The sequence below is a fragment of the Salmo salar genome, chromosome ssa03 (assembly GCF_905237065.1).
Source record: "Salmo salar chromosome ssa03, Ssal_v3.1, whole genome shotgun sequence".
NCBI classification, from domain to species: domain Eukaryota; kingdom Metazoa; phylum Chordata; class Actinopteri; order Salmoniformes; family Salmonidae; genus Salmo; species Salmo salar.
Window position 1 is genome coordinate 74,164,071 of NC_059444.1, and position 24,875 is coordinate 74,188,945.

At 44.1% G+C, this 24,875-nt stretch overlaps 3 protein-coding genes across 7 annotated transcripts; 2 read left to right on the plus strand and 1 right to left on the minus strand.

Moving 5' to 3' along the window:
- Positions 1-471: 471 nt before the first annotated feature.
- LOC123741704 (atherin) lies at positions 472-8,832 on the plus strand. 3 transcript variants are annotated; one of them, XM_045715401.1, is made up of 8 exons: positions 472-906; positions 3,112-3,466; positions 4,060-4,251; positions 4,383-4,467; positions 5,591-5,705; positions 6,350-6,988; positions 7,023-7,073; positions 7,330-8,832. In XM_045715401.1, the coding sequence occupies exons 1-6, from the start codon at positions 553-555 to the stop codon at positions 6,497-6,499; spliced, it is 1,251 nt and encodes a 416-aa protein (XP_045571357.1). In that variant the 5' UTR covers positions 472-552; the 3' UTR covers positions 6,500-6,988; positions 7,023-7,073; positions 7,330-8,832. The 3 variants fall into 3 exon arrangements, with proteins under 3 accessions (XP_045571357.1, XP_045571355.1, XP_045571356.1); XM_045715399.1 differs by having other exon boundaries at positions 7,023-8,832; XM_045715400.1 differs by lacking the exon at positions 7,023-7,073 and having other exon boundaries at positions 6,350-6,930; positions 7,097-8,832.
- A 204-nt stretch (positions 8,833-9,036) lies between these two features.
- LOC123741705 (very-long-chain enoyl-CoA reductase) lies at positions 9,037-15,780 on the minus strand. 3 transcript variants are annotated; one of them, XM_045715403.1, is made up of 12 exons: positions 15,554-15,780; positions 15,020-15,429; positions 14,049-14,100; positions 13,151-13,195; positions 12,886-12,989; positions 11,802-11,881; positions 11,385-11,490; positions 11,086-11,158; positions 10,807-10,850; positions 10,349-10,406; positions 9,931-10,019; positions 9,037-9,504 (listed from the first exon to the last, which is right to left on the minus strand). In XM_045715403.1, exons 2-12 carry the CDS (start codon positions 15,179-15,181, stop codon positions 9,331-9,333), a joined length of 987 nt encoding a protein of 328 aa, XP_045571359.1. In that variant the 5' UTR covers positions 15,182-15,429; positions 15,554-15,780; the 3' UTR covers positions 9,037-9,330. The 3 variants fall into 3 exon arrangements, with proteins under 3 accessions (XP_045571359.1, XP_045571360.1, XP_045571358.1); XM_045715404.1 differs by having other exon boundaries at positions 9,908-10,019; positions 11,766-11,881; positions 15,554-15,778; XM_045715402.1 differs by having other exon boundaries at positions 11,766-11,881; positions 15,554-15,776.
- A 2,152-nt stretch (positions 15,781-17,932) lies between these two features.
- Positions 17,933-23,838, plus strand: LOC123741706 (dnaJ homolog subfamily B member 1). The gene is made up of 3 exons (XM_045715405.1): positions 17,933-18,509; positions 19,117-19,724; positions 23,246-23,838. Exons 1-3 carry the CDS (start codon positions 18,299-18,301, stop codon positions 23,474-23,476), a joined length of 1,050 nt encoding a protein of 349 aa, XP_045571361.1. The 5' UTR covers positions 17,933-18,298; the 3' UTR covers positions 23,477-23,838.
- The last annotated feature ends 1,037 nt before the right edge of the window (positions 23,839-24,875 follow it).

A 24,875-nucleotide genomic window follows, 5' to 3' on the forward strand; every position in this document is an offset into this window, starting at 1 on the left:
TATTCCTCAGGGGCCTTCCAGATGAGTGTTCAGCCTCTGGCCATCTATCCAGAACATGTCAGATGGGATGAGGATGGAGGAGAATAGCGTCACTGATAAGATGGCTCCTGGCTATGTGTCTGGACTGGAGCCAGCCACCGCCATGGTAATAACAGCAGGTCTTATCTATCTGCATCGTGTAGGCCTACAGTGCTATCACATACAATATCACACCCTGGGGAAAAAGTGGATTTGTCCTTCCAGACTCACCCATTGTATTTTATATGAAACGTATATATTTTTTTCCCTAATTTATTCTAAGTATTAAATGTTCTGTTTTTAAAGTGATGCTAAATGAACACTTGGGCGCGTCGTTAGTCCTAACTAAGAAATACCACCTTAAATATCTCCTGTAGAATCTAGCTCTATCTCCAGTGGGTCACCTTAAAAGCGCACAACAACGCAAGCGTACAGCGAGGTTTCAATTTTTTCTCTCAAGCCGGACTCGGGCCGCGGATCGCAACAAGGTTGACGCACTGAGGCAAAACCGGACGAACGACCCCAACCAGGAGAATGTCTGAACCCATGTACCGCGATTGGATTTTGGACTCTATTGACTCACTGCGGTCGCGAAAAGCCAGACCAGACCTTGAAAGAATTTGTCGAATGGTCCGGAGACGACATGGATCAGCGCCAGAACAAACCAGCGAGGAACTCGAGAAACTGATACAAGAGCAAACAGTCTTGAAAGTTAACTACAAGGGCTCGATTTCCTATCGAAATGCAGCCAAAGTAGTCAGAAGAAGCAGGAAAAAGGATGATCAAACGACCAAAAGAACTGCCGTGGAAGAAGCTAACCACTCCGATCTGAGCAACGGGGACAGCGCACTCGGTCCCATTGACCAGGATGAGACGGAGCATTTGGAGGTAACGCAAGGCAGCCTGTTTCAGTGACCCCGTGCCGTGACACACCGTCCATCTTCCCCAGAGAAGATAACAGACCCACGTCCTCACTATTATAATGAGTAGGCAGGCATGTGGTGTAGCTGGGGAAATGGTGTTGTAGAGCGGGATTCTCTATTCACGGAGGGGTGGCGTGATGAATGCAAGTGCACCGAAACAAACTGCCGCAGACGGGGAGCGGCTGTAGCTACCTCGCGCGACCGAGGTGAAAAATAGCCTACCAATAACAATGGAAGCTGCGTTTGCAATAATACAAAAAAGAGTTTGTGCGTAGAAGTGAGTTTGTCCGGGCGCTGTTTGCTCTACAGCTTTAATCGACAAAAAACTTGCACGATTGCCAGAATTAGCAACAACCACAGCCTAAAGCCGAAGGCTCTTTTCAAGCCCAAACTCAGCTTTTCAGTGAAGGGGGGGGCGAAGCGAAAGTCATACCTCGGATGTGCGTGACCGAATGGGGGACAGTGTGCTCGAGTTATTTCACTGAGGGGGTGACGGTCGATGTATTCATAAGTAACACGCCGCTAGATATGAAGCCACGTTATTTAATGGGTTTCACGAGCGTCTGTCGCAGGAAAAAATGACCCAAAGTCAAAGTAGCCCCACTGAAGGTATTGCTGCTATAGAGGGAGCTTCGTGGTTAGAATTGGTCGCATCCGACTAGATTCGGGAGCGCTCTATGTGACTGAAGTGGGAAGTCTTTCGTGCGACTCCTCCATTGCGCACTTTTGTATTAAAATGGAAGAAAAGGGTGACGTTGTCCACGCTCTGTTCTTGTAGCGTATTATATATCCACAAGAAAAAGTAGCAGATTGCGTCAAGTATTTATCATCCTTTGTGCCAATATATCTAATTAAAACTATTATTGACAGATCCAAATAGCATATTCTGCATATCCCAATAATGGATCTCATGATTAACCGTCAAATATGGTAGTTAGGCCTATTCTTCAATACAATAACTTTAATGTCTGACTCAAGCGCCTCTGAGGTGCGGGGCGGGCTCTGCTGAGTTGAGCGCTCGTACTCGCGCCTCCGCTAGTTGTATCTTTGGACACGCACACAGGCTGAAAAAGCTATTTTCTGCGTTTATATTCAGTCATCGACGACAAAGCGAGTGCAATAAACCGTGTGCATATGTGAATAACACTTATAAACTTATATGTGGCCCATATTAAGCTATATTGGAATGAATAATTGTGGTTGGAATACCGAACACAATGTGGGCGAATAGCGCAGCTGTAGTTCCGAACAGAGTGAACATCCTGTGTGCTCTACGGGGACAAGGCCTCCAATGGCAATTATTGTCGACAGCGGTCATATGAAGACTGGTTATTGCGACATCTGTATGAGCGTGGCTTTATGTCATGTCTCCTATAATCAGGAGTCGACTCGCGCTAATGCACACTATGTGCGCTGAAACACATTTTCAACCCGCTGATTATAGTTTATGACACGCTCGTGAGTTTCTCCTTTCAGGTGTAGGCCTAGTTGCGTTCAAAATCGGCCAATGAATGAATGTTTTTCTGACTGCTGCTCTAGCGGAAGGTCCGAAGAAAATGTTTAGGTATCATGGCTCAGTTTGCATGATATTCAGTTTAAATGAGAGAATTTGAATAATGTTTATTTAAGTTATGTAAAGAATGCCATTATACACTTCTATCCAATCATTAACTTACAGTACAAAGGGGGGGCCACTCTCTCCCCACTAGTTCCCTCCCCCTCCAGTAGCCTGCTGTCCCTTCCTCCTCCCTTGCCTGAGTAGGCTATGTTGCTTCTCCTGCTGTACTTATCACTACCAGCAGAGCTGTTGTTGTCCTCGTTGATCTAAACGGGTCAATACGTTAAGGATGTAGACTGGCCTATAGCTGTTGTGCTGTCAATCAGATTGACACTCCCACTGTATTGTTCATTTATGAAAAATGATCTGAATTAATATTCTCTGTGGGTATTGAGAACATCAATTGTCCTTCTGTTACTCTCAAGCATGTTATTAGTACATTAGGCACCTGATTAATGTCACTGATGTAGTAACTAACTGATCTTTCTTGTTCACAATATAAAGTGGGGTGGATCATTTTGGGGGAGTATGATTAGAATGTTTTTACACACAAAAAAGCTCAACGGATGGGGAATCTCTTCAAATTCTTATGTTGCAATGGTTGTGTTCCAGAATGAGGTTCCAGTGTCAATGGAGACAGACAGCACCATGGAAGAGGAGGAGGAGGAACAGGAGGGGGCTGATGAAGATGGCCATGAGGGCTCCTCTCCCTCTCCTGGGGGTGAGGATGCTGTGCAGGGGGGGTCTGGTGCTGCCCACCCCTACTCTGGCCCCTGCTCCCCCAGTGGCTCTCGCCCTGGCCACAGCCCTGTATCTGACTGCCCCTCTACCTGCAAGACCAGTAGGAGGTCCAGCCCTCTGTCCCCCTCTAGTCCCCTGGCCCTCAGGCAGAATCACTGTGTGTGTGACTCTACCTTCTGCCCTGCTGACCATGGACCCTCAGGGATGCAGAGAAACACAGGAAGTGGTTAGTATGCTGTGTTAACAGATCATACTATGTGTATAAGTGTAGCCAATGTGGAATGGCTAGCTAGTTAGCTGTACTGCCCAGTGGTGACATCACCCGCTCTGAGACCTAGAAGTAGCCTAGTTGTTTCCCTTGCTCTGCACTGGCCATGGTGTCTGTGGAGCAATGGGTAACCGCTTTGTGAGTGTGTTGTGGTGTTGGGAACAGAAGATTGCTGGTTCAAGCCCAGTGAGGGACAGACATAATCTATCATGTTACACATGTTTTGGAGAAAACACTAACATATATTTGTGCTTGCCGTAGTATCTTAATTTTGGGTAGAGACAGTGTTTTAGGAGTAGGTTTGCATTGTATTGACTAGCAATGAGTTCCAGTATAGTGAGTGAGGGAGTAAGCATCCAATGCCAGGAGACAGTTTCAAGCTGATATGTGTGTTTATGCCCATGTATGACTGGGCATCTCTCTCTCTCCCTCTCCCCCCGCTCCTCTTTTTCTCTCTCCCCTTATTTCTTTCTTTCTTTCTCCCCCTCTTTCTCTCTTCTTTCTCTCGCCCCTCTTTCTCTCCCCTCTCCCCCCCTCTTTCTCTCCTTTAGGGGCTTTAAAGACGATAGTACAGCCATCAGGGACCTGTCCATGGGTTCAGAAGAGCTTGGTGAAGAGAGAGGATGGGGTGAGGATGGAGGAGAGTGGCCTCACTTCTGACCAACTGGTTCCTGACTGTGTGGATGAGACCATGAAGGGTTCTGACAGACGGCCCAAGACGTTGTCTTTTCCATCTGACGACTGTGGGTTTTCTCCTTTATTCTATGTCCGTCTCTCATATTAGTTTCTCATATTTCTATTTTCATCGTATTCCCAGTGAGGATGTTTAGGATATCAGAGACACTGAGTTTACCGGCCACTGTATATATTACAGGTGCTAAATACAAGAAGGGGATGGACGTTGCTTCTTGCGTGATGGCTCAAGACGATGTCAAGAACGATGTGAAAAACAGAGAAATGTGAGTCTCTTATTGTATTTGACACCAGCTTGTACCTAGAGGACACTCACTGCATCCTTGCTCCTTGCTGTCCCCAGTCCACCTGGCCGTGCTGCTGCTCCAGTTTCATCTGTTCTGCCTGCAGCTATGGAACCCTGACCTGTTCACCGGACGTGCTACCTGTCCCAGACCTGCTGTTTTCAACTCTCTAGAGAGAGCAGGAGCGGTAGAGATACTCTCAATGATCGGCTATGAAAAGCCAACTGACATTTACTCTTGAGGTGCTGACTTGTTGCACCCTCGACAACTACTGTGATTATTATTATTTGACCATGCTGGTCATTTATGAACATTTGAACATCTTGGCCATGTTCTGTTCTAATCTCCACCCGGCACAGCCAGAAGAGGACTGGCCACCCCTCATAGCCTGGTTCCTCTCTGGGTTTCTTCCTAGGTTTTGGCCTTCTAGGGAGTTTTTCCTTGCCACCGTGCTTCTACACCTGCATTGCTTGCTGTTTGGGGTTTTAGGCTGGGTTTCTGTACAGCACTTTGAGATATCAGCTGATGTAAGAAGGGCTATATAAATACATTTGATTTGATCCTTGATAGAGCTTTGGTGCACCAGGTTCCTTATTACATGTTAGTTACACTGTTGTTAACCCTCCCACCCCAAAATACAACCCCCACCAAGCTACATTAATTTCTTTCAATTTAACCTTTGTTTAACTAGGCAAGTCAGTTAAGAACAAATTCTTATTTACAATGACGGCCTAGGAACAGTGGGTTAAATGCCTTGTTCAGGGACAGAACGACAGATTTTTACCTTGTCAGCTCGGGGATTCGATCTAGAAACCTTTCGGTTACTGGCCCAATGCTCTTAACCACTAGGATACCTGCCGCCCCATATACCTATCCCTTATCCCTCAACCACCACGCCTTAAGTCTACCTTTTCCTCCCCTCCTCTGCCATCAACTCACTTCAATTTAAACATCATACAGACATAACCAATGTACATCCATATCTCCAAGGGACGCAAACCGCCTCAAATAGCACCTTCAAACGAAACGGCGTCAACAACAGGACACATTTCTTGTATTTTGTCTGCAGTGTCTCACGCTATCTCCCCCATCCTCTACCCCACAGCTCTGTGAAGAAGGAGACGCTGAGGCAGAACTTATTGCTGTGGAGCGTGGCGGACGTGGCCACCTACATCTCTGCTGCAGGCTTTCCAGAGCAGGCTGTGGCTTTCAGAACACAGGTCAGTGCAGTCCCTCAAACTGCCACATGGGGGTGGTATCTGTAAACTCAGAAAACCGCTCAGACAGAGTCCCTGTCCAGAGACAGCCTCTAGCTTGCCAGAGACAGCCCCCAGGCACTCCTGGAGATGTGAAAGTGTTGGGTATATTATAATCTATATGGTGAACAGTCCACGTAGCCTATCAGTAGACAAGGTGAAGATTTGATCTTATTGCATTACAGTACCACCTATCCAATTCTTAGTGATCTGTATGAAGTGAAGTTCCTATGGGCTAGTGCAGTGACACTTTAATGGCAGCCTGCAGGATGTCCACACAGACCTGTGGCCCCCGTCCTCCTGTTGATTTCTAAAAGTGTCCATCTTGTAAAATGTATTTGAGCATCCCTGGGCTGGTGGTTGTTTCTTGACCTGGGTAAATGGCTTGGGCAAATAATAAGTTAAATGATATGAAAGCATACATGAAATATATAGATGACATGTGCATTGCTTTCATTCAAATATATGAAAGTGCTCATCCATAAACCAAAGCAACAGATCCTGTACCCCCTAGACTAGGAGGCATTTGCTTTGATGTAACTAGTTCACACCCCAATCCACATTTAGATGTTAGTTCAATCACTCCATCTGTTCTCCCCCCGCAACAGGAAATTGATGGAAAGTCCCTGCTCCTGATGCAGCGCAGTGACGTGTTAACTGGCCTGTCCATCAGACTTGGGCCCGCCCTAAAGATCTACGAGCGCCACGTGAAGGTGCTGCAGAGGACCCACTTCCTGGATGAGGAGGATGATCTGTGACCACGGTTGGGGGGAACAGAACAACACACTCCTCTGAGGAGCAGATGTATTCATACAGTATACACACATACTGTGCTCACTGGATCTCTAGAACCTTCTGTAACCGTTCAAGGAGGTTTGGGGAAAAGGACACTGTGGTCGTGACTTGGGCCTTGACAGTGATTATCAACATGTCAACATGGGCTTCTATTCCACCTCTCTGGGGTACTGCTGTCACCTGACCCATTCTGGTGGTATTGCTTTTATAGGATCCCTCTCTAAACTCATATAGGAATGTTAGGATCCTGCCTAAGGACGCTATAGAAGTCAAGTGGAGGTCTGCCTGTTCTGTAAGGGGAGGTCTGCCTGTTCTGTAAGGGGAGGTCTGCCTGTTCTGTAAGGGGAGGTCTGCCTGTTCTGTAAGGGGAGGTCTGCCTGTTCTGTAAGGGGAGGTCTGCCTGTTCTGTAAGGGGAGGTCTGCCTGCGGAGGTCTGCCTGGGAGGTCTGCCTGTATCTGTAAGGGGAGATCTGCCTGTTCTGTAAGGGGAGGTCTGCCTGTTCTGTAAGGGGAGGTCTGCCTGTTCTGTAAGGGGAGGTCTGCCTGTTCTGTAAGGGGAGGTCTGCCTGGGAGGTCTGCCTGGGAGGTCTGCCTGTTCTGTAAGGGGAGGTCTGCCTGTTCTGTAAGGGGAGGTCTGCCTGTTCTGTAAGGGGAGGTCTGCCTGTTCTGTAAGGGGAGGTCTGCCTGTTCTGTAAGGGGAGGTCTGCCTGTTCTGTAAGGGGAGGTCTGCCTGTTCTGTAAGGGGAGGTCTGCCTGTTCTGTAAGGGGAGGTCTGCCTGTTCTGTAAGGGGAGGTCCGCCTGTTCTGTAAGGGGAGGTCCGCCTGTTCTGTAAGGGGAGGTCCGCCTGTTCTGTAAGGGGAGGTCCGCCTGTTCTGTAAGGGGAGGTCCGCCTGTTCTGTAAGGGGAGGTCCGCCTGTTCTGTAAGGGGAGGTCCGCCTGTTCTGTAAGGGGAGGTCCGCCTGTTCTGTAAGGGGAGGTCCGCCTGTTCTGTAAGGGGAGGTCCGCCTGTTCTGTAAGGGGAGGTCCGCCTGTTCTGTAAGGGGAGGTCCGCCTGTTCTGTAAGGGGAGGGCCGCCTGTTCTGTAAGGGGAGGGCCGCCTGTTCTGTAAGGGGAGGGCCGCCTGTTCTGTAAGGGGAGGTCCGCCTGTTCTGTAAGGGGAGGTCCGCCTGTTCTGTAAGGGGAGGTCCGCCTGTTCTATAAGGGAGGGCTGCCTGTTCTGTAAGGGGCGGGTCAGTGAGTGCAGCCAGTGAGAAAGACTTTCTGTGGATTCCTCAGACTCTAGACTTGGCTACCACTGGAGCTTACTTTAAAAGACTGGTTTCTGTGCTCCCTGAGTCAGTTCCACAAGAAAATAATAACATGTATACTTGAAATATCTGTTCCAGCAAATATGGTCCTTGCATTTCCTCATTGTTTACTCACAGTATTTTCTTAAAGACATGTCATATGGTACCCTCCATTTATCTACAAACTCAACGTTGTTTTTCTTTTATGATGACAATGTGAACTGATTTAATTTGAGAATGTACAGTATGAATTTGTTGATTCATCAAAGGTCAGTGATGTTGTCAATCTCTCATTATACCTGCAAAGGAAATGGAGCTTAGTCTCCAGATGTTCTCATGGCTTCACCAGTACTGACCTAGGGTTTATTACTGTTGTTATCTGTTTCACTAACATTTAGAAATAGCAATATGTAGTACCTTCTAAACTAAGGCAACATAATATGTTATTTGTATGGTTGCCTTCTGCATTCCTCTTCCCTTCATTTATATTCATGTAATTTCTAAACATTTTAGATGAATCTAATTAAATCTACTGTGGATGAACCTAGATTTCATCTACAAAATGAAAACAGTTTGAAGCAGAATTCTAGTTGAAATGGGCTGGCAGACCAGAACCAACGTAGGACAAGGCCCCAATGTTTCTGCTGGAGTTTCTGAGGAGGGAGAAACAACTGAAATCTGTTCTTTTTTTTTAAAATGGAAAATTAACCAACCAAAAATTAACTTCATAACTTTAGGAAGTGTCATTGTAGCACTAATACGTTTTCTTTGTTTACAATCTCAACACAGCAACATACAATTCCCCATGACATGGTAGACATCTTGATCAAATTCAACATTGTTGTTATCTGAGAGGATTACAATGAGGTCTCTTAATTTTGCCTTGTGGCTTCGGCTTTTGAAACAACGTCACATTCCATATTTCCATCTGTTACGTGTTTGATGTCACACTGTTAATTGCTATGTTGGCCCTGTTTCCAGGGGGGAAATAAAGTGATTGTCTTTTCCACTCTCTTGTAGTGTGATATTCATTATCTCTTTGTATATAATAAGTGGTAAGATGAATATGTCAATGGGTTAGTGTTACTGGCTGAAACCCAACCATCACACAGTGTAAATGCTGTTAGATTAAACTTAGTTTAAACAATGACACGTTCAGTCTTGACCCAAACGACAAGCTATAACATGCAACAAATAATACAAAACCAAACAGAACAGTTTAGTCGACAGTTAAGTCACCACTTTAGTAAAACAAGTATTTTTTTCCCCATGAATTTGTGCCTCCACACATTGACATGTACAGTAGATACCGGTAGTACACATTACATCAGATTAAGACTCATCTGCTTTTAAGTCATCAAAGGGGTTTTCAACTCCCCAAAACCAGTCACAGTGTAGTTGAACTATTCCAACGACTCCTTCCAACCTACCCAGTCAGAAACACCAGCTGTATACTGCAGTGGGGCTGAAATGGGTGAAGTTATGTGTGGGACCAGCCCCTCTCTGACTAAAGGATGAAGGGCAGTATAGGGGAGCGCAGGGTGGGGTAGTCACGGAACTCCTTGCGGTAGTTTCGGTGCTTTCCCCTGGCCCACACCGTCATCAGGACAAAGCCCACAATGGTGAAGAAAGCCACCGGCAAGCACTGGGTCATCACTGTGAAGCCCATCCACGACCCCAGCTGCAGAGGACCAGATACACTGTTACACACTCCTACATATTAGACATGTAGTACCACAGGAGGCTGGTGAGAGGAAGATGGATTACAATAATGGCTGGAATGGACTAAATGGAATGGTATCAAACACAAGGAAACCATGTGTTGATGTGTTTGATACCGTTCTATTTATTCCGTTCCAGCCATTACTATGAGCATGTCCTCCCCAATTAAGGTGGCACCAGCCACCTGTGTGCAGTACACACCAACTCATCACTGTAGTACTGTTACATCTCTTGACACCTATTGGCCAGAAGGTGGCAGCATCACTATGTCTCCAAACCCCAGGAGGGGAAGTGAAACACTGAATTTCAAAGTGTTTCCAGTCTAAAATGTGCAAATACAAATATTTTTTCAATCAACTAACCATTCTTTACTAGAAAGCCTCACCTCGTATGTATAGTTGGGACAAGACACCAACGCGAAGATCCAGGTGAATGGATTCTTAGTTGGGTGTGGGATCTTCTTGACCTTTGAACCTGGAATAATATGAGAAAGAATGGAGAAAAAGAGGGTAACATGGAAAGGGTAACATGGGGGCTCCTGTAAAGCAGTGCTCGTCAATTAATTAATCAATCAATCAATCAAATGTATTTATTAAAGCCCTTTTCACATCATCAGTTGTCACAAAGTATACAAATACCCAGCCTAAAACCCCAAACAGCAAGCAATGCAGAAACACAGTGGCTAGGAAAAACTCCCTAGAAAGAAAGGAACCTAGGAACCTTGTGTGCTAACTTTCAAAGTACATATCTGATAATCGACTGCACTGCATGAATAAGATAAGCAAGAGCCTATGGGAGCTCACCTGGACATTTGAGGTTGCGTAGAGTGATGTTGATGGAGAAGTTGCCGACCTGACAGAACTGTGAGGATGAGGAAAACACAATAACATGCCAAAGGGCTCATTTAGCCACAACTCTAACCAAAAACAAAAGAAAACCTGGCGACATATCCTGGTGAAACTTTACATTAAGTTGCTCTTATACTTACCTAATAACAATGTGATAACTCTAGTAACGCCATTAAGATATTATTGTTACTCTGCTGGGAATTCTGATCTACATTGCACTGATGTTAATGATGTTATTATTGTGTAACCTCGTCCCCAGACTGAACCTGTCAGGTGATGAGACTATTATTTGTGCCTAATGGGCCTACTGTGTAGCCTCAACTCCACTACAAAGAAACAACTAAATTAATATATTACAACATTAGGTATTAAAATAAATATATTCTTCATTACACTAACTAAAGCATACTTACTAAGAATATAATGAGTGCTGTCTTCACTTGCTGTTGCCCATAGTCTGTAAACACACAAGCAGGTGTGATGTATCATGGGAAAGGACATTGAAAGTCATTAGGGATTGTGGAAATATCCATCTGTATTCTGTAACATTCTGGCAACCAGCAGACAGAGTAGAGAGGACCATCTGTATTCTGTAACATCCTGGCAACCAGCAGACAGAGTAGAGATGAGTGTGCATTAGATGGGTTAGATGTGAGTGACTACTACATCACCTCAGGGTAGACAGGACTTACAGGGCGGTGTATAGAGGGGATGGTTGATGTAGTAGGCCATCCATGCTGCGAAACACCAGTAATAACTGCAGTTCTGGAAAAGAAGCAAGACCAGTTTTTGTACAAGTCATCAGAATAATAACACATTAATTAAAAAATCTGTTTACCCCTGAGAATAAGTTTAAAAACTATGTCACATGAAAGTAAACCATTAAATAAAAGGGGAAAAAATACTGCTATTATCAGATATCATTGGATCAAACTGGATCACAGGTCCTCTTTAGAATCAGATTGGAGATTCCCTTATTCAATCTTCTCACCTTGAAGATGTTTCTCAGTGGCATGGTACCATGGGAGATTCGGTGGATGAACAGCGTCTCAAGGATTCTCTTCACATAGTGGAAGGAGTGACACATGCAGGCCAAACTGCAGTGGGAGGGGAAAAATGATCATAGTATAGATTACTGCTTAAGATCATCACATATTTAGCTTTGATTACTACATCATTCACTCACTGGTCTCTATGACAGTCTGGAATGGCTGTCATGCTTCTCTGATGCAGCACACACATTATCTTCACTGTCAACACCATCACCGGTCAACCAGACCTAATTATGTCACTGTAATCATCACTTGGAGAGTGTGAGGTACAGTGACAGAGATAGAATAGATCCTTGAAAATGCAGTAATTTGACACTCACTGTACAACCCAGTGCTTGCTGCTGCTAAAGTCATACTTTGGGGCGTAGATGAAAGGCAGGCGGAAGTAGAACATCAAGTAGATGAGCAGTGGTCCGTAACACTCTGATAGGAAGACCTGAGAAGGGGGGAAGACATAAAGGTGAGACATGTAGGTGCTGATTGGATCGGTAGGTGGTACTAGCTTCATATTGCGTTCTGATTGACTGGAAGGAAGTTTTATTATATTGCTTTTACCTATCCGATCATTTCAGATCTACAGGAGTGCCAAGGGAGGAGGGTAAGTAGATGATTTGTAATTGAGCAATAGAGAAAACAAGTGAGCATGTAACACAAGCATTCCCCTAGAGATATGGCAGCTTAGCTGACAGTCAGTTTGTGATGAAACAGATCTCTGAATCAACATCTCTGGCATGGGTCTAGGCCCAGCATGAATGACTGATCGCTGCTGTTGATCTCAGCTATTGTGCCAGGCTGCAAGGAGTAGACTGGACCCCGCTACCCCCCAACACTGGCATCACCCTATTCCACTGGGGGTTCAGAGACAGGTGGATGAGGGGTGAGACGATTGAGGATATGGAGCGTGGTTACAGTATGTGGTTGGTTGTGGAGAATGGTTGAGGAGGCTGTGGCAATGGAGGGTGAAAAGGAGGTCAGGGGGATAAACACCTGTGGGGGAAATAGGGCCATGAGATTATGTGTCCTAGGACAGAGGATACAGGAGCTAGGAGGTGATAGAAAACCGAACCAGAGGACAGTGAATCTATCTGTCAGTGGGGGTGTATATTTATATGCAAGGCTATAGTTGATTAATTGAGGGAGTGTGGCTGTGTATATTTAAATGCAGTATAGACATGTCAAGATATGCAGTATAATGTGTGTGTGTGCGCGCGTTTGTGTGTGTGTGTGATTGTGCGCACAAGTGCATTCATGTGTGTGTGCACTTGTGGGTGATTGAGTGTGTGTGTTTGTGGGCATGCATATGTGCGTGCGTGCATTAACACGTGTGTGTGTGTGTGTGTGTGTGTGTGTGTGTGTGTGTGTGTGTGTGTGTGTGTGTGTGTGTGTGTGTGTGTGTGTGTGTGTGTGTGTGTGTGTGTGTGTGTGTTTGCATGTGCTTACAGTGCCCCAGGCGATCTGGGCCCCCAGGTCAGAGAAGTAGAAGCTGGCCGTGGTTCCAACAGGAAGTGTCTGCAAGACGTCCTCATCCTTCAGACACTTACCCTCTGTGGAGCAAGACAGAGCACAATGCTGTAGTCAGCCATGACATTGTGGACCATTTCACAGAAGATAAGACCTTTATAGTGTTTTGGTATAGCAATTTCTAGCACTCATTTGAGTCTGTGTAGGTAGTTGAGGCATCATGCATGGGAGGTGTGGGGCTTACTAGGATCCAGGCGTAAGGACTGTCTGGCTGGGTACCACTGGGGATCTGACAAGAAGACAGAAGTTAATTAAGCTTATAATAGCCTCCATTTCAAGGCTTCCTTCCAGTAGCCGAATGATTAACGAGACTTGGAAAGATGGCATTGCGAGACTAACCTCATAACCTCATCATGACATATTGTATATGGATCATACATATCTACACTCTTAGAAAAAAGCATTCCAGAAGGGTTCTTCGGCTGTCCCCATAGGAGAAACCTTTTGGGTTTCATCCATGTAGAACCCTCTGTGGAAAGGGTTCTACATGGAATCGAAACGGTTCTACTTGTAACCAAAAGAGTTCTACCTGGAACTAACCGGGGTTCTTCAAAGGGTTTTCCTATGGGTACGGCCGAAGAACCCTTTTAGGTTCTAGAAAGCACCTTTTGTTCTAAGAGTGCAGAGTAGGGATGGACAACTGTCCCCCCCTTTTGAAGGCCCTCGGAAGAATTTTCCTCTCCGCCCCATGACAAAATGAGTAGAATTGCATGAAATTAATTATACAATTGCAAAATCTTCTCTCCGCCACATGGCAAAATGTTTATAATATCAGCGGACTTGCTTCAAAACGGCAACATTTCCGTTACGCCCCATGGCAAAATGTGTAGAATTGCACAAAATTAACTCTAAAACTGAAATATTTTCTCTCCGCTGTCAAGAGCAACTGCGGCTCCTCTTGATGAGTTCAGATTTTTTGTGGCCCCCACCACAATCAAAGTTGCCCATCCCTGGTGTAGAGAGTAGATCATATTACAAAATTGTTTTACATTTCATGTTGTTACATCACTGACTGAAAGTTGATCTGGATAAGAGCGTCCGCTAAATGACTACATTTTAACTGGACTTTGTCATATACTCACTTGATTTGTGGAACAAAGCCTTAATATCCAAAATAGTAGAAGTTGGCTCAACCTGTTCAGAAAGACAATCAATTATAGGCAAACATACTGTTAGCATTACTTGCATGGGTCAAATAAATGTATCCCAGATAGATCTATTGACTAAAGTTTGATATTTGTTTTCAAGTTGTGAAATTAGTACCATACCACATACTGTACATATGTTATAACACTAACATATTTATTCCCACTGCTAAGACAGCCAAGGCAAATGAAAGAAGCCTACAGTTACAGGAAACTATATCTGTTTTCATACTAAATATCTTGAAGAAATTGTGAGACTATGATACAGCATTTCAACTGTAATTAATTATTACATTTACATTTACGTCATTTAGCAGACGCTCTTATCCAGAGCGACTTACAAATTGGTGCATTCACCTTATCATTGCAATACAAATGTTCACATTCATAAAAGCCACTAAACACATGGTGCTTGCTGTTGGCTTCAAGACACCCACTGGCTTCAGGACACTGAGCTGACACATAACTCATAACTCACCCAGAAGATTCCTATAAGATCAGGGGGTATTTTCACCTCCTAACTGCAACACAACCTCTGTAGAATCAGCCATAGCATCTGTGAACCTTAAATTAGCCGGCTGTCCGGTCAAAGGGATGACTCTGTAACTTCTTGAGCTAAAGCAAACAAGTGTCCTCTGACTTCAGACAGTATTATGGCTTTTACTAGGACTATAATTAGACCTCAACTGATGATTTCAATCTTTGAAATGGAATTTTTGCTCAGTGTACTGTATCTAATACTATATTGAACGTGCACAGTGACTGATGAGACACAGTGACACAGCCAGCCACACACGCGCGCGCATGCACACACACACACACACACACACACACACACACACACACACACACACACACACACACACACACACACACACACACACACACACACACACACACACACTCACTTTGTCCAAGAGTAGTAGCTTCTCCTTTGTCTTTGCATCCACGATTTCAACCTCAAAGTAAACAATCCTTTTGGCCTTTTTGGGTGGTTTAGGTCTTGGTCTTGGGGCTGAACTTTTCTTTTCTTGCCCAGTTGCCTTCGCCTCTAATGCCAGTGTATCCATGACCCCTTTTGAACTATGACCTCAATGTGCCTCCGCACTAAAATGAGGTCCCTCCAATGGTTTGCAAAAACCTAGTTAGTGTTCTCTAGTTGTATCAGATTAGAAGCTGTAGTCTAACACTGCTATGTCCTCTGCGACTGTTTTTCTTACTATCTGTAACCTCCAAATAGCCTTCCAGAATGGGAAACGACTATGTCACCGTAAACAGCCTTTTCCTGTGTGAGGGTGTGAGAAAGAGGTAAAGAAAGCTAAATGGTGGGAGATAGAGAGAGAGAGAGAGAGAGAGAGAGAGAGAGAGAGAGAGAGAGGTTGCCTGTGAGATATTCGTAAAATGAGAGGGGGTTAAACGTCAGTAACCCACCACCTCCTCACCTGAAGAGAGGCCTTCCACCAGATACCGGACCCCCTCCACACCCACAAACGTACTGAAGGCGAAACCCGAGGCGCCCAAGACATAATCCGTAGGGCGCACGTCGCAAGGCTAAATATAAGAAGCCCGATTTGCTCTGCAGTAGCTCAGTAACGTTGGTCAGCCACACACAACCCTACTCAGAAACAGATCCCTCTCTGCTCTCAGAAGAGCCAAGACACATCTCTGCTGAGCTCTGCTCCTCACTCCGTCACACTGTCTCACACCGACCCTCCTATAGGCCTTATCCATGTGGATGAGGGACAGCCAGGCCTCTGCATACCGACACTTACCCCTCCCCCAGGCCACCTGTGCCATTTTTTTTCTACCACTCTGACCTCGAGAACGAACAAAAACAAACACATGTTTATTTTACAGTGTGTGTATTCTCCCAATACCATGAACAAATATTAAGGCCTAATACTGTCCTGTCATTTTCCAATGGCGTGAGAGCTGTCAGCTGTAGTGCTCTCAGAGCTGTGAGGTGCTGGCTGTCAGTTGGGGGGCTTGGAGATGTTGCCCAAGATATCCTTCAGACAGAGGGATCATGTCTTTCATATTTGACTAAAACGAGCATCTCAACACACTCAGGCAGCAGATCTGTATTCTATATTTACAATCTGGTTAGACCACCCAGCAACGCACATCAGACAGGAGCACAAAGTGGTACAAGAACACAGTAAGCTTTTCTAATGTATCTGCATGAATTAAGATGTAACATATTAGCTGAGTAGCTCAGCGGTCTAAGGCACTGCATCTCAGTGCTAGAGGCATCACTACAGACCCTGGTTCGATTCCAGGCTGTATCACACCAGGCCGTGATTGGGAGTCCCATAGGGTGACGCACAATTGGCCCAGCGTTGTTAGGGTTTGGCCGGGGTAGGCTGTCATTGTAAATAAGAATTTGTTCTTAACTGACTTGCTTAGTTAAATAAAGGTTACTTTAAAAAAAAAATTATAATAATAATCTGCTGTCATATTAACAAGGATTTGTTCAAAGGAGACTGCTGATTTTGTTGATTATGTGCAGAAAAGCAGTCTGTGTTGGAGTGGACAGGAGTTGGAAAACCTGGACAGGAGTTAGAAAACCTGGACAGGAGTTAGAAAACCTGGACAGGAGTTAGAATACCTGGACAGGCGTTAGAAAACCTGGACAGGAGTTAGAAAACCTGGACAGGAGTTAGAAAACCTGGACAGGAGTTGGGAAAGCTGTCCTATCATGTTGCTGCCAGCAAATTCAATTGATTTAAACAAATGGCTCTCTCATGATCTCAATTTAACATCATGTTCAAGTTTGGTTTTTTGGACGTTGTGATTAGCAGCAGATGTTATGGTACGGTGGGCTCGTATTATTAGCCTGGAATCCAAACTGATACTGGAAAATATCAGGTTATCATGCTATGGGGCTCTCCAGTGAAGCGTGAGAATAATGTTACCGTTTCCGTGATTTAAGAAGCTGCAATGCTGCCCCTCTGTGGTAGTCAGCATTATTATCACTTTTCTTGATTTTCCAGAAGTCCTGACATGTAGTAATTTTAGAGCCAATATCTTTCCATGTCATGACATATATGTAGGATATTTAAGATATGTAATTAGGTATTGCAAGAGGAACACTATTATAGTATTCTACCGTGTGGCCATTTGATATGCAACATATCAATAGTCTTGTCACAATATGCATTCATATTATTTTAGCTAATGCAATAATTTATAAAGCTTTGGCACAGATACCCACAATGTGATGAAATTATTATCTACATCAGTGATGGGCAACTTTAATTGGGGCCACAAAAAAATATGAACTCATCATTAGGGTCTGCAGTGGGTCTGTGTACCTACATCGTAACCCACACATGCAGTCAGAGTCGGCCCTACCCTTTTACCCGATACAATTGCAATCAGTGGGTCAGGCGGCGCCCTACTGTCCGATTCATATCGCATGATTTCTGATGATTGTTCTCGATTATATCGACTGATTGGTTCTGTATGGGGTGACCCTTTTGGGGGAACAAAGCAAAATCTGGTTGGGCCGCTAGTTGTCCATCCCTGAACATGCAGTTTATTCCTTCTTATATGCGCAAGCAACTCCTGCCCAGGGAATGGTGGGGCGTAAATTGTGGGTTCTTGATTTTGACAGGGTTAGTGATATTCGGAATCCTTGGGACGTCCCTACCCTAAACCCTAACGCCAAGCATAACCCGTTGTCACGCCTGGTTCTCGACGAGGCTACCCTAACCCGAACTTCAACCATTCATACATTTCAACTTCATTGGGGTAGGGACGTCCCAAGGATCTTGAAAGTAGACCATTTTGAAAGCATGACGTAGAAAGGGGCGGAGATTTCAGTCAATGTGGAAACGCGATAGTCACAGCAGTATCAGCACCAGTAGTTCTGGAAGTTTCTTACATGGTGGCTAGCTCGCGACATGGTGAAAAGCGTATTTTGAGTAGCCACGATATCTCAGCTCATAAATTGGTTTATTCAGCAGAGAGTGGGATATATTTATGTAACTCCATAGTTTAATAGGTCAAAAAAAATCGTGGAGGGTCGGATTTGTAGCTAGCTTACAGCTGTCAACTGGTTAAGTAGCTAGCCAGTTTCAAACACTACATTTCAGTGTGGTTGGTTGACAGCCTTTGATATAAGATTAAGTGGTGAATTGACGATGTTTTTTTGAATAACAAGCGTTACTTGACAGATACTTGTAATGGGTAAAGACTATTATAAAGTGTTGGGTATACAGAAAGGCGCCTCTGAGGACGAGATAAAGAAGGCGTATCGAAAGCAGGCCTTGCGATATCACCCTGATAAAAACAAGTCCACTGGAGCTGAGGATAAATTTAAAGAGATCGCCGAGGCCTATGATGTCCTCAGCGACGCAAAGAAAAAGGATATATATGACCGATATGGAGAAGAAGGTAACGCATCAACTTTTGGTTCCACACAGTGTGGTGCACCATTGTAACCCAAACTGTCTTGCGCTATCGACGTTGTCAGGTTTGCCAACTATGTAACGTTACTAGCTGTATCAGCCGTGGCCGTTGTTTTTGACAAGTTCTAGCTAACGTTATTATTTAAATGTTAGTGTTTGTGTTTTTCTTTTAGTGTAGCCCTATAAACTATTGTAGTTATTATATTGGAAGCAACTGAGCGCCGGAAACAGTCAGAGGCACTACAATTCTCTCGAGAACTTGCTGGAACTTTCCTGCTTATTCTGAGTTCAAACTGTCAGTGGGGCTAGTTTGTTCACATCACAACGTTAATTCCTTCCTTCTGTCACGTCTGATCATGGTCTGTGACACATTGCAGAACACCTTTTCAGAAACACTGCTCTGTCACAGTGACCCCTGAAGACACAGGTGGAAATGTAGCATGCTTTAGCATTATTCATTTAGAGAGATGGTATGTCTGGAAGTGTTGAAAATGTGTTGTGAATAAGTGATTCAAAGGGATTTAAAATAAACATTTTGATGTTTGTTCTTGTGTTCTAAAATAGCAATTTTGATGTTGTGTTCACTCTTACAGGCCTGAAGGGGCACACAGCTGGCGGGGGTGGTGGTCCCAATGGCCCCAACAACTACAACTACACCTTCCATGGAGATCCTCACGCCATGTTTACGGAGTTTTTTGGTGGCCGCAGCCCATTCGACCAGTTCTTCGCACGCAACGGGGACGATGACATGGACACTGATGACCCCTTTGCCGCATTTGGTATGGGAGGGATGGGGGGCATGCCGGGTGGAATGGGAGGGTTCCACCAACACCAGAGGTCCTTCAAATCCCGACCAGGGGGTCCCCACGGGGGCCGTGAGAAGAAGAAAGATTCTCCGGTGGTGCACGAGCTGAAGGTGAGCCTGGAGGAGGTGTTCACCGGCTGCACCAAGAAGATGAAGATCTCCAGGAAGCGGCTGAACCCGGACGGCTGCAGCATGCGCAGCGAGGACAAGATCCTGACAGTGGACATCAAGCGAGGCTGGAAGGAAGGGACCAAGATCACCTTCCCCAGGGAGGGAGACGAGACGCCCACTAACATTCCTGCTGACGTGGTGTTTGTGGTCAAAGACAAACCCCATCCTGTGTTCCGCCGGGATGGCTCCGATATCATCTACCCTGCTAGAGTGTCCCTCAGAGATGTGAGTGCTTGGTCTTTGTGATTTCTTAAACATTGTATCAGTCATAAACGTAACCCACTAAACTCTTTCACTTGTATTCTCTGTAATCATGGTAATGATATTTTCCTCTAAATATGCTTTGTTGCACCATTTAAAGGTCAGTACACTGCATTTAAACATTTTAAACAGTCAGGAATAATATAATGAATTCATGGCTTGTAAAATTATACCTAGGCTAAATGTAAGCCTTCCACAACCTACTAATAATTAATTATATTATAGCAGTTTAACTTGCTTTTTTGCAATAATCACTGATCTGGATTTTAAGTCTGTCTGTATGAACATGCCCTTTTTGTAAAAAATGTAACCAGAACCATACACGATGCACATCCACTAATAATGAGTAGTTAGCTAATCTTTATATTTAAAATCTAGCCATCTTGGATCTATTTGCTTGCTAACAAGTTCGAACAGTAACTGTTATGAACACACCCTCCTGTCAGTCTCCTACTGTTCGAACAAAATGCTAGCCTGTCCACTTTGTGGCCTACCTACATGGATAAGAAGATGCTTATTTTTCAGAATGAGAACAAGTTGCCAATACGGTATGAAAGTACTAGTATTTACTACCTCCTGTTGCAAGTCCCGTACTATGTTTTTGAATGGGGTTCAAGCTTATATAATCACATTTATGAAAACAAGGTTGTGTGAGAGAAAACAGGCCATGTCTGACTCCCCACAGTCCTGTTAGGGTGATTTCTCCCCTTCTCAGCTGTCTGTCACAGCCTCTTGGTTTACACCAATTAGAGTGCCAAAATGCACATTTGGACTCTGACCCAACCCACTCCAGGTCAGAGTGGCTATCGTTGTCGGCAGATGAAGACGCAAGTTTGGCTGCCGACCAAGTTATGTGTGTTTATTTTAGTATAATTGTGGGTACAATGCATCCAAGAAAACCACAAGTCCATCCTCTGTAAACTGAAGATTTGTGTGTGTGAATACTATAGTGTGTGGTGGTGAAGATAAAAGTCCTAGACTAAGAAGCATTCGTACTGTTCTTGCTGCACAGCCTGTAGCGAGTCAGAACAAATTATCAGCATTACGTACTAGCGGGTAAGGGCATTGATAGCCGACCGCTCAGATGGCTCCAGCTAGTTGTTTTTACAATATACACTACCGTTCAAAAGTTTGGGGTCACTTAGAAATTTCTTTGTTTCTGAAAGAAAAGCAAATAATTTGGTCCATTAAAATAACATCAAATTGATGAGAAATATAGTGTAGACATTAATGTTGTAAATGACTATTGTAGATGGAAACGGCAGATTTCTAATGTAATAATTACATAGGTGTACAGAGGCCCATTATTAGCAACCATCACTCCTGTGTTCCAATGGCATGTTGTGTTAGCTAATCCAAGTTTATCATTTTAAAAGGCTAATTTATCATTAGTAAACCCTTTTGCAATTATGTTAGCACAGCTGAAAACTGTTGTCCTGATTTAAAGAAGCAATAAAACTGGCCATCTTTATACTAGTTGAGTATCTGGAGCATCAGCATTTGTGGGTTCGATTACAGGCTCAAAATGGCCAGAAACAAAGAACTTTCTTCTGAAACTCTTTAGTCTATTCTTGTTCTGAGAAATGAAGGCTATTCCATGTGAGAAATTGCCAAGAAACTGAAGGTCTTGTACAACGCTGTGTGTACTACTCCCTTCACAGAACAGCGCAAACTGGCTCTAACCAGAATAGGAGTGGGAGGCCCCGGTGCACAACTGAGCAAGAGGACAAGTACATTAGTGTCTAGTTTGAGAAACAGACACCTCACAAGTCTTCAACTGGCAGCTTCATTAAATAGTACCCACAAAACACCAGTCTCAACGTCAACGGTGAAGAGGCGACTCTACCTAGCATCCCAGAGTTGCAAAGAAAAGGCCATTCTCAGACTGGCCAATAAAAAAGAAATATTAAGATGGGCAAAAGAACACACACTGGACAGAGAAACTCTGCCTAGAAGGCCAGCATCCCGGAGTCGCCTCTTCACTGTTGACGATGAGACTGGTGTTTTGTAGGTACTATTTAATGAAGCTGCCAGTTGAGGACTTGAGGCGTACACACAGCAAAAGGGTTTTCTAATGATGAATTAGCCTTTTAAAATGGTAAACTTGGATTAGCTAACATAACGTGCCATTGGAACACAGGAGTGATGGTGGCTGATAATGGGCCTCTGTACGCTTATGTGGATATTCCATAAAAAATCAGCCGTTTCCAACTACAATAGTCATTTACAACATAAACAATGTCTACACTGTATTTATGATCAATTTGATGTAATTTTAATGGACAAATTGTTTTTCTTTCAAAAAGGACATTTCTAAGTGACCCCAAACTTTTGAACGGTAGTATATATCATTATATTCGTGTATTGATTTACTCATACCCGATGCCTTTTATCCCACTCAAGAAGTAAGATACATAGCCGAAAGTTAGAAAAGTCTAATTTGAACTATAACTCCTGCAGCGTTGTTAGCATGCCTGCTCGAGTTGACTCACAGGACAGTAAAAACCTGTTAGTTACAGGCTGTTTGATATTTTATATTTAATTGCGCTGTTACTTTAGTTTTTTTACTGAACGTGGCCAGCCAGTAGGCCTACTTTTTGTTTGTTTGTAGACCGACAAGGTGTCGAAAGGTAGATATATAGCTGGTGGGAGATGTAGTTCATGTGTGTAGTTCTAATAAAACAGTGGTAACTTTTCGGCTGTGTGCTGCTTTTTGGCCGTCAAATACGTTAAACTGGCATATGATATGGTAAGTTAATTCACATGGAAACATATACATTTTAATATATCGTATATGACTGAATTTGACATGAATTTGACAATGCAAATTTGAAGCCCATTCTTAGCCTACAAAACGTTTATAAAACACCGACTAGACAGCTAGCAGTCCGTGGCTAAAATGCACCGCTAGCACCAAACTGAGCATACATTTTCCACAATCATGTCTCGTTTTATAAGGGTCTGCTCTGCGCCAAATTTTGGGAGTTGAGACAAAAAGGGTATCGTTAGAAAGTTTAAGTTTTCCTACAATAAAATGTCCTAATGTGTTTCAGGGTCCATCTCACCCATTCTGTTTGACGAAACCTCATATGCAAATATCGAGTTGAAACTGCTTGTTGTCAGAGGAAGAAGTGATCTTTTGTCTTTGTTGTTGTGAGGGGTGTGTGTGTGTGTGTGTGTGTGTGTGTGTGTGTGTGTGTGTGTGTGTGTGTGTGTGTGTGTGTGTGTGTGTGTGTGTGAGAGAGATGGGGTAGGTGCACAGAAGGTTTGAAGGAGACGAGACCGAAAAGACAACGTCATGAGAACAAGCGGACGTAAACGCTCATAAACAAAAATCTTACGATACAGGCATTTGGAACATCGCGCTAAAACACAATTTCTAATTAATTCGATATATCGCCCAGCCCAACTCCCAGGCCTTGTACTCTTTAACTAAAAATATAACACACCTAATTGTGACAATCTGTATTTCTCTCTCCCATCAGGCACTGTGTGGATGCACGGTCAGCGCTCCCACTCTGGACGGCAGGACTGTGACTGTGACCTCCAGAGACGTGGTCAAACCTGGGATGAAGAAGCGTATTGTGGGAGAGGGACTACCCCTGTCCAAGTGCCCAGAGAAGAGGGGGGACATGGTGCTTGAGTTTGTAGTGAAATTCCCTGAGAATTTGGGGCAGAGTGCCCGCGATGCACTGACTCAGATTCTTCCTCCTTGAATGACTAAGTGGCTTTTGAAGACACCTAACAAACACGAAGACAGCCAGTTGTGTTTCTCCATTAGTTGTCCTTACCCTAGGCCAAAGAACAGAATAGTTGTTTGGGAATTATACCTGTTTATTTTGATTCAACCTTTGATCCAAATTATAATTCAGTTATATATTTAACCACCATGAGATATTGACAGGGTAACATGTTGGTCTCTGTTCTCTGATGTTAGCTGTTCTGTTTGCTTCATAATTTTTTCCTGTTTAATATTATTAAAACATTTTAGATTTTATTACCTACATGTCCTATTGACAGTATTCCATTTCCCATTGGAAGGGAAAATAAAGACACTTCTGGGGGACCCAGTGCTAGACATTGGATAATAATGTTTGTGCATAGGGCAGGGGTTGGTCTGGCCATGTAGAGATGACTGGAGCTGGTTGTTATAAGGTCCGAGGGATAGGTAGAGTTGAAGATGCCTGTGGCAAACAGAGCACTGACGTGGAATTTGTGTGGTATCCTGTTGTTTTGATAGTGCTTCCAGAATATTTGTTGCAGGCAACTTATCAACTATATCTCTCAGGAGCAGTGACACACATCTGAATGTAGATATACTTATAAATACAATGCATACAGTGCCATCGGAAAGTATTCAGACCCCTCAACTTTTTCCACATTTTGTTACGTTACAGCCTAATTCTATAATTGATTAAAATAGTTTTTTCTTCTTCTCATCAATCTACACAAAATACACCATAATGACAAAGCAAAAACAGGTTTTTAGAAATGTTTTAGAATAAAAAAATGTATAAAACTTATCACATTTACATAAGTATTCAGACCCTTTACTCAGTACTTTGTTGAAGCACCTTTGGCAGTGATTACAGCCTCGAGTCTTCTTAGGTATGATGCTACAAGCTTGGCACACCTGTATTTGGGGAGTTTCCCCCATTCTTCTCTGCAGATCCTCTCAGGCTCTATCAGGTTGGATGAGGAGCGTTGCTGCACAGCTATTTTCAGCTCTCTCCAGAGATGTTTGATCGGGTTCAAATCTGGGCTCTTGCTGGGCCACTCAAGGACATTCAGAGACTTGTCCCGAAGCCACTCCTGCGTTGTCTTGGCTGTGTGTTTAGGGTTGTTGTCCTGTTTGAAGGACAACGACCCCTTCACCCCAGTCTGAGGTCCTGAGCGCTCTGGAGCAGGTTTTCATCAAGGATCTCTCTGTACTTTGCTCTGTTTATCTGTGCCTCGATCCTGACTAGTCTCCCAGTCCCTGCCGCTGTTAAACATCCCCACAGCATGATGCTGCCACCACCATGCTTCACCGAAGGAATGGTGCCAGGATTCCTCCAGACGTGACGCCTGGCATTCAGGCCAAAGAGTTCAATTTTGGTTTCCATCAGACCAGAG

Bases quoted from the DNA above. Each gene is read 5' to 3' on its own strand.
- LOC123741704 (XM_045715399.1), top strand. From the start codon at position 553: ATGTCTGAACCCATGTACCGCGATTGGATTTTGGACTCTATTGACTCA. The intron at 4,252-4,382 runs GTGGGTTTTCTC...TATATATTACAG, and splicing joins GTCTTTTCCATCTGACGACT to GTGCTAAATACAAGAAGGGG. The intron at 4,468-5,590 runs GTGAGTCTCTTA...TCTACCCCACAG, and splicing joins GATGTGAAAAACAGAGAAAT to CTCTGTGAAGAAGGAGACGC.
- LOC123741705 (XM_045715402.1), bottom strand. From the start codon at position 15,181: ATGGATACACTGGCATTAGAGGCGAAGGCAACTGGGCAAGAAAAGAAA. The intron at 14,101-15,019 runs GTGAGTGTGTGT...CTTTCTGAACAG, and splicing joins AGCTACTACTCTTGGACAAA to GTTGAGCCAACTTCTACTAT. The intron at 11,882-12,885 runs GTAAGCACATGC...CCCCCTTCTCAG, and splicing joins CCCAGATCGCCTGGGGCACT to GTCTTCCTATCAGAGTGTTA.
- LOC123741706 (XM_045715405.1), top strand. From the start codon at position 18,299: ATGGGTAAAGACTATTATAAAGTGTTGGGTATACAGAAAGGCGCCTCT. The intron at 18,510-19,116 runs GTAACGCATCAA...TCACTCTTACAG, and splicing joins TGACCGATATGGAGAAGAAG to GCCTGAAGGGGCACACAGCT. The intron at 19,725-23,245 runs GTGAGTGCTTGG...CTCTCCCATCAG, and splicing joins CTAGAGTGTCCCTCAGAGAT to GCACTGTGTGGATGCACGGT.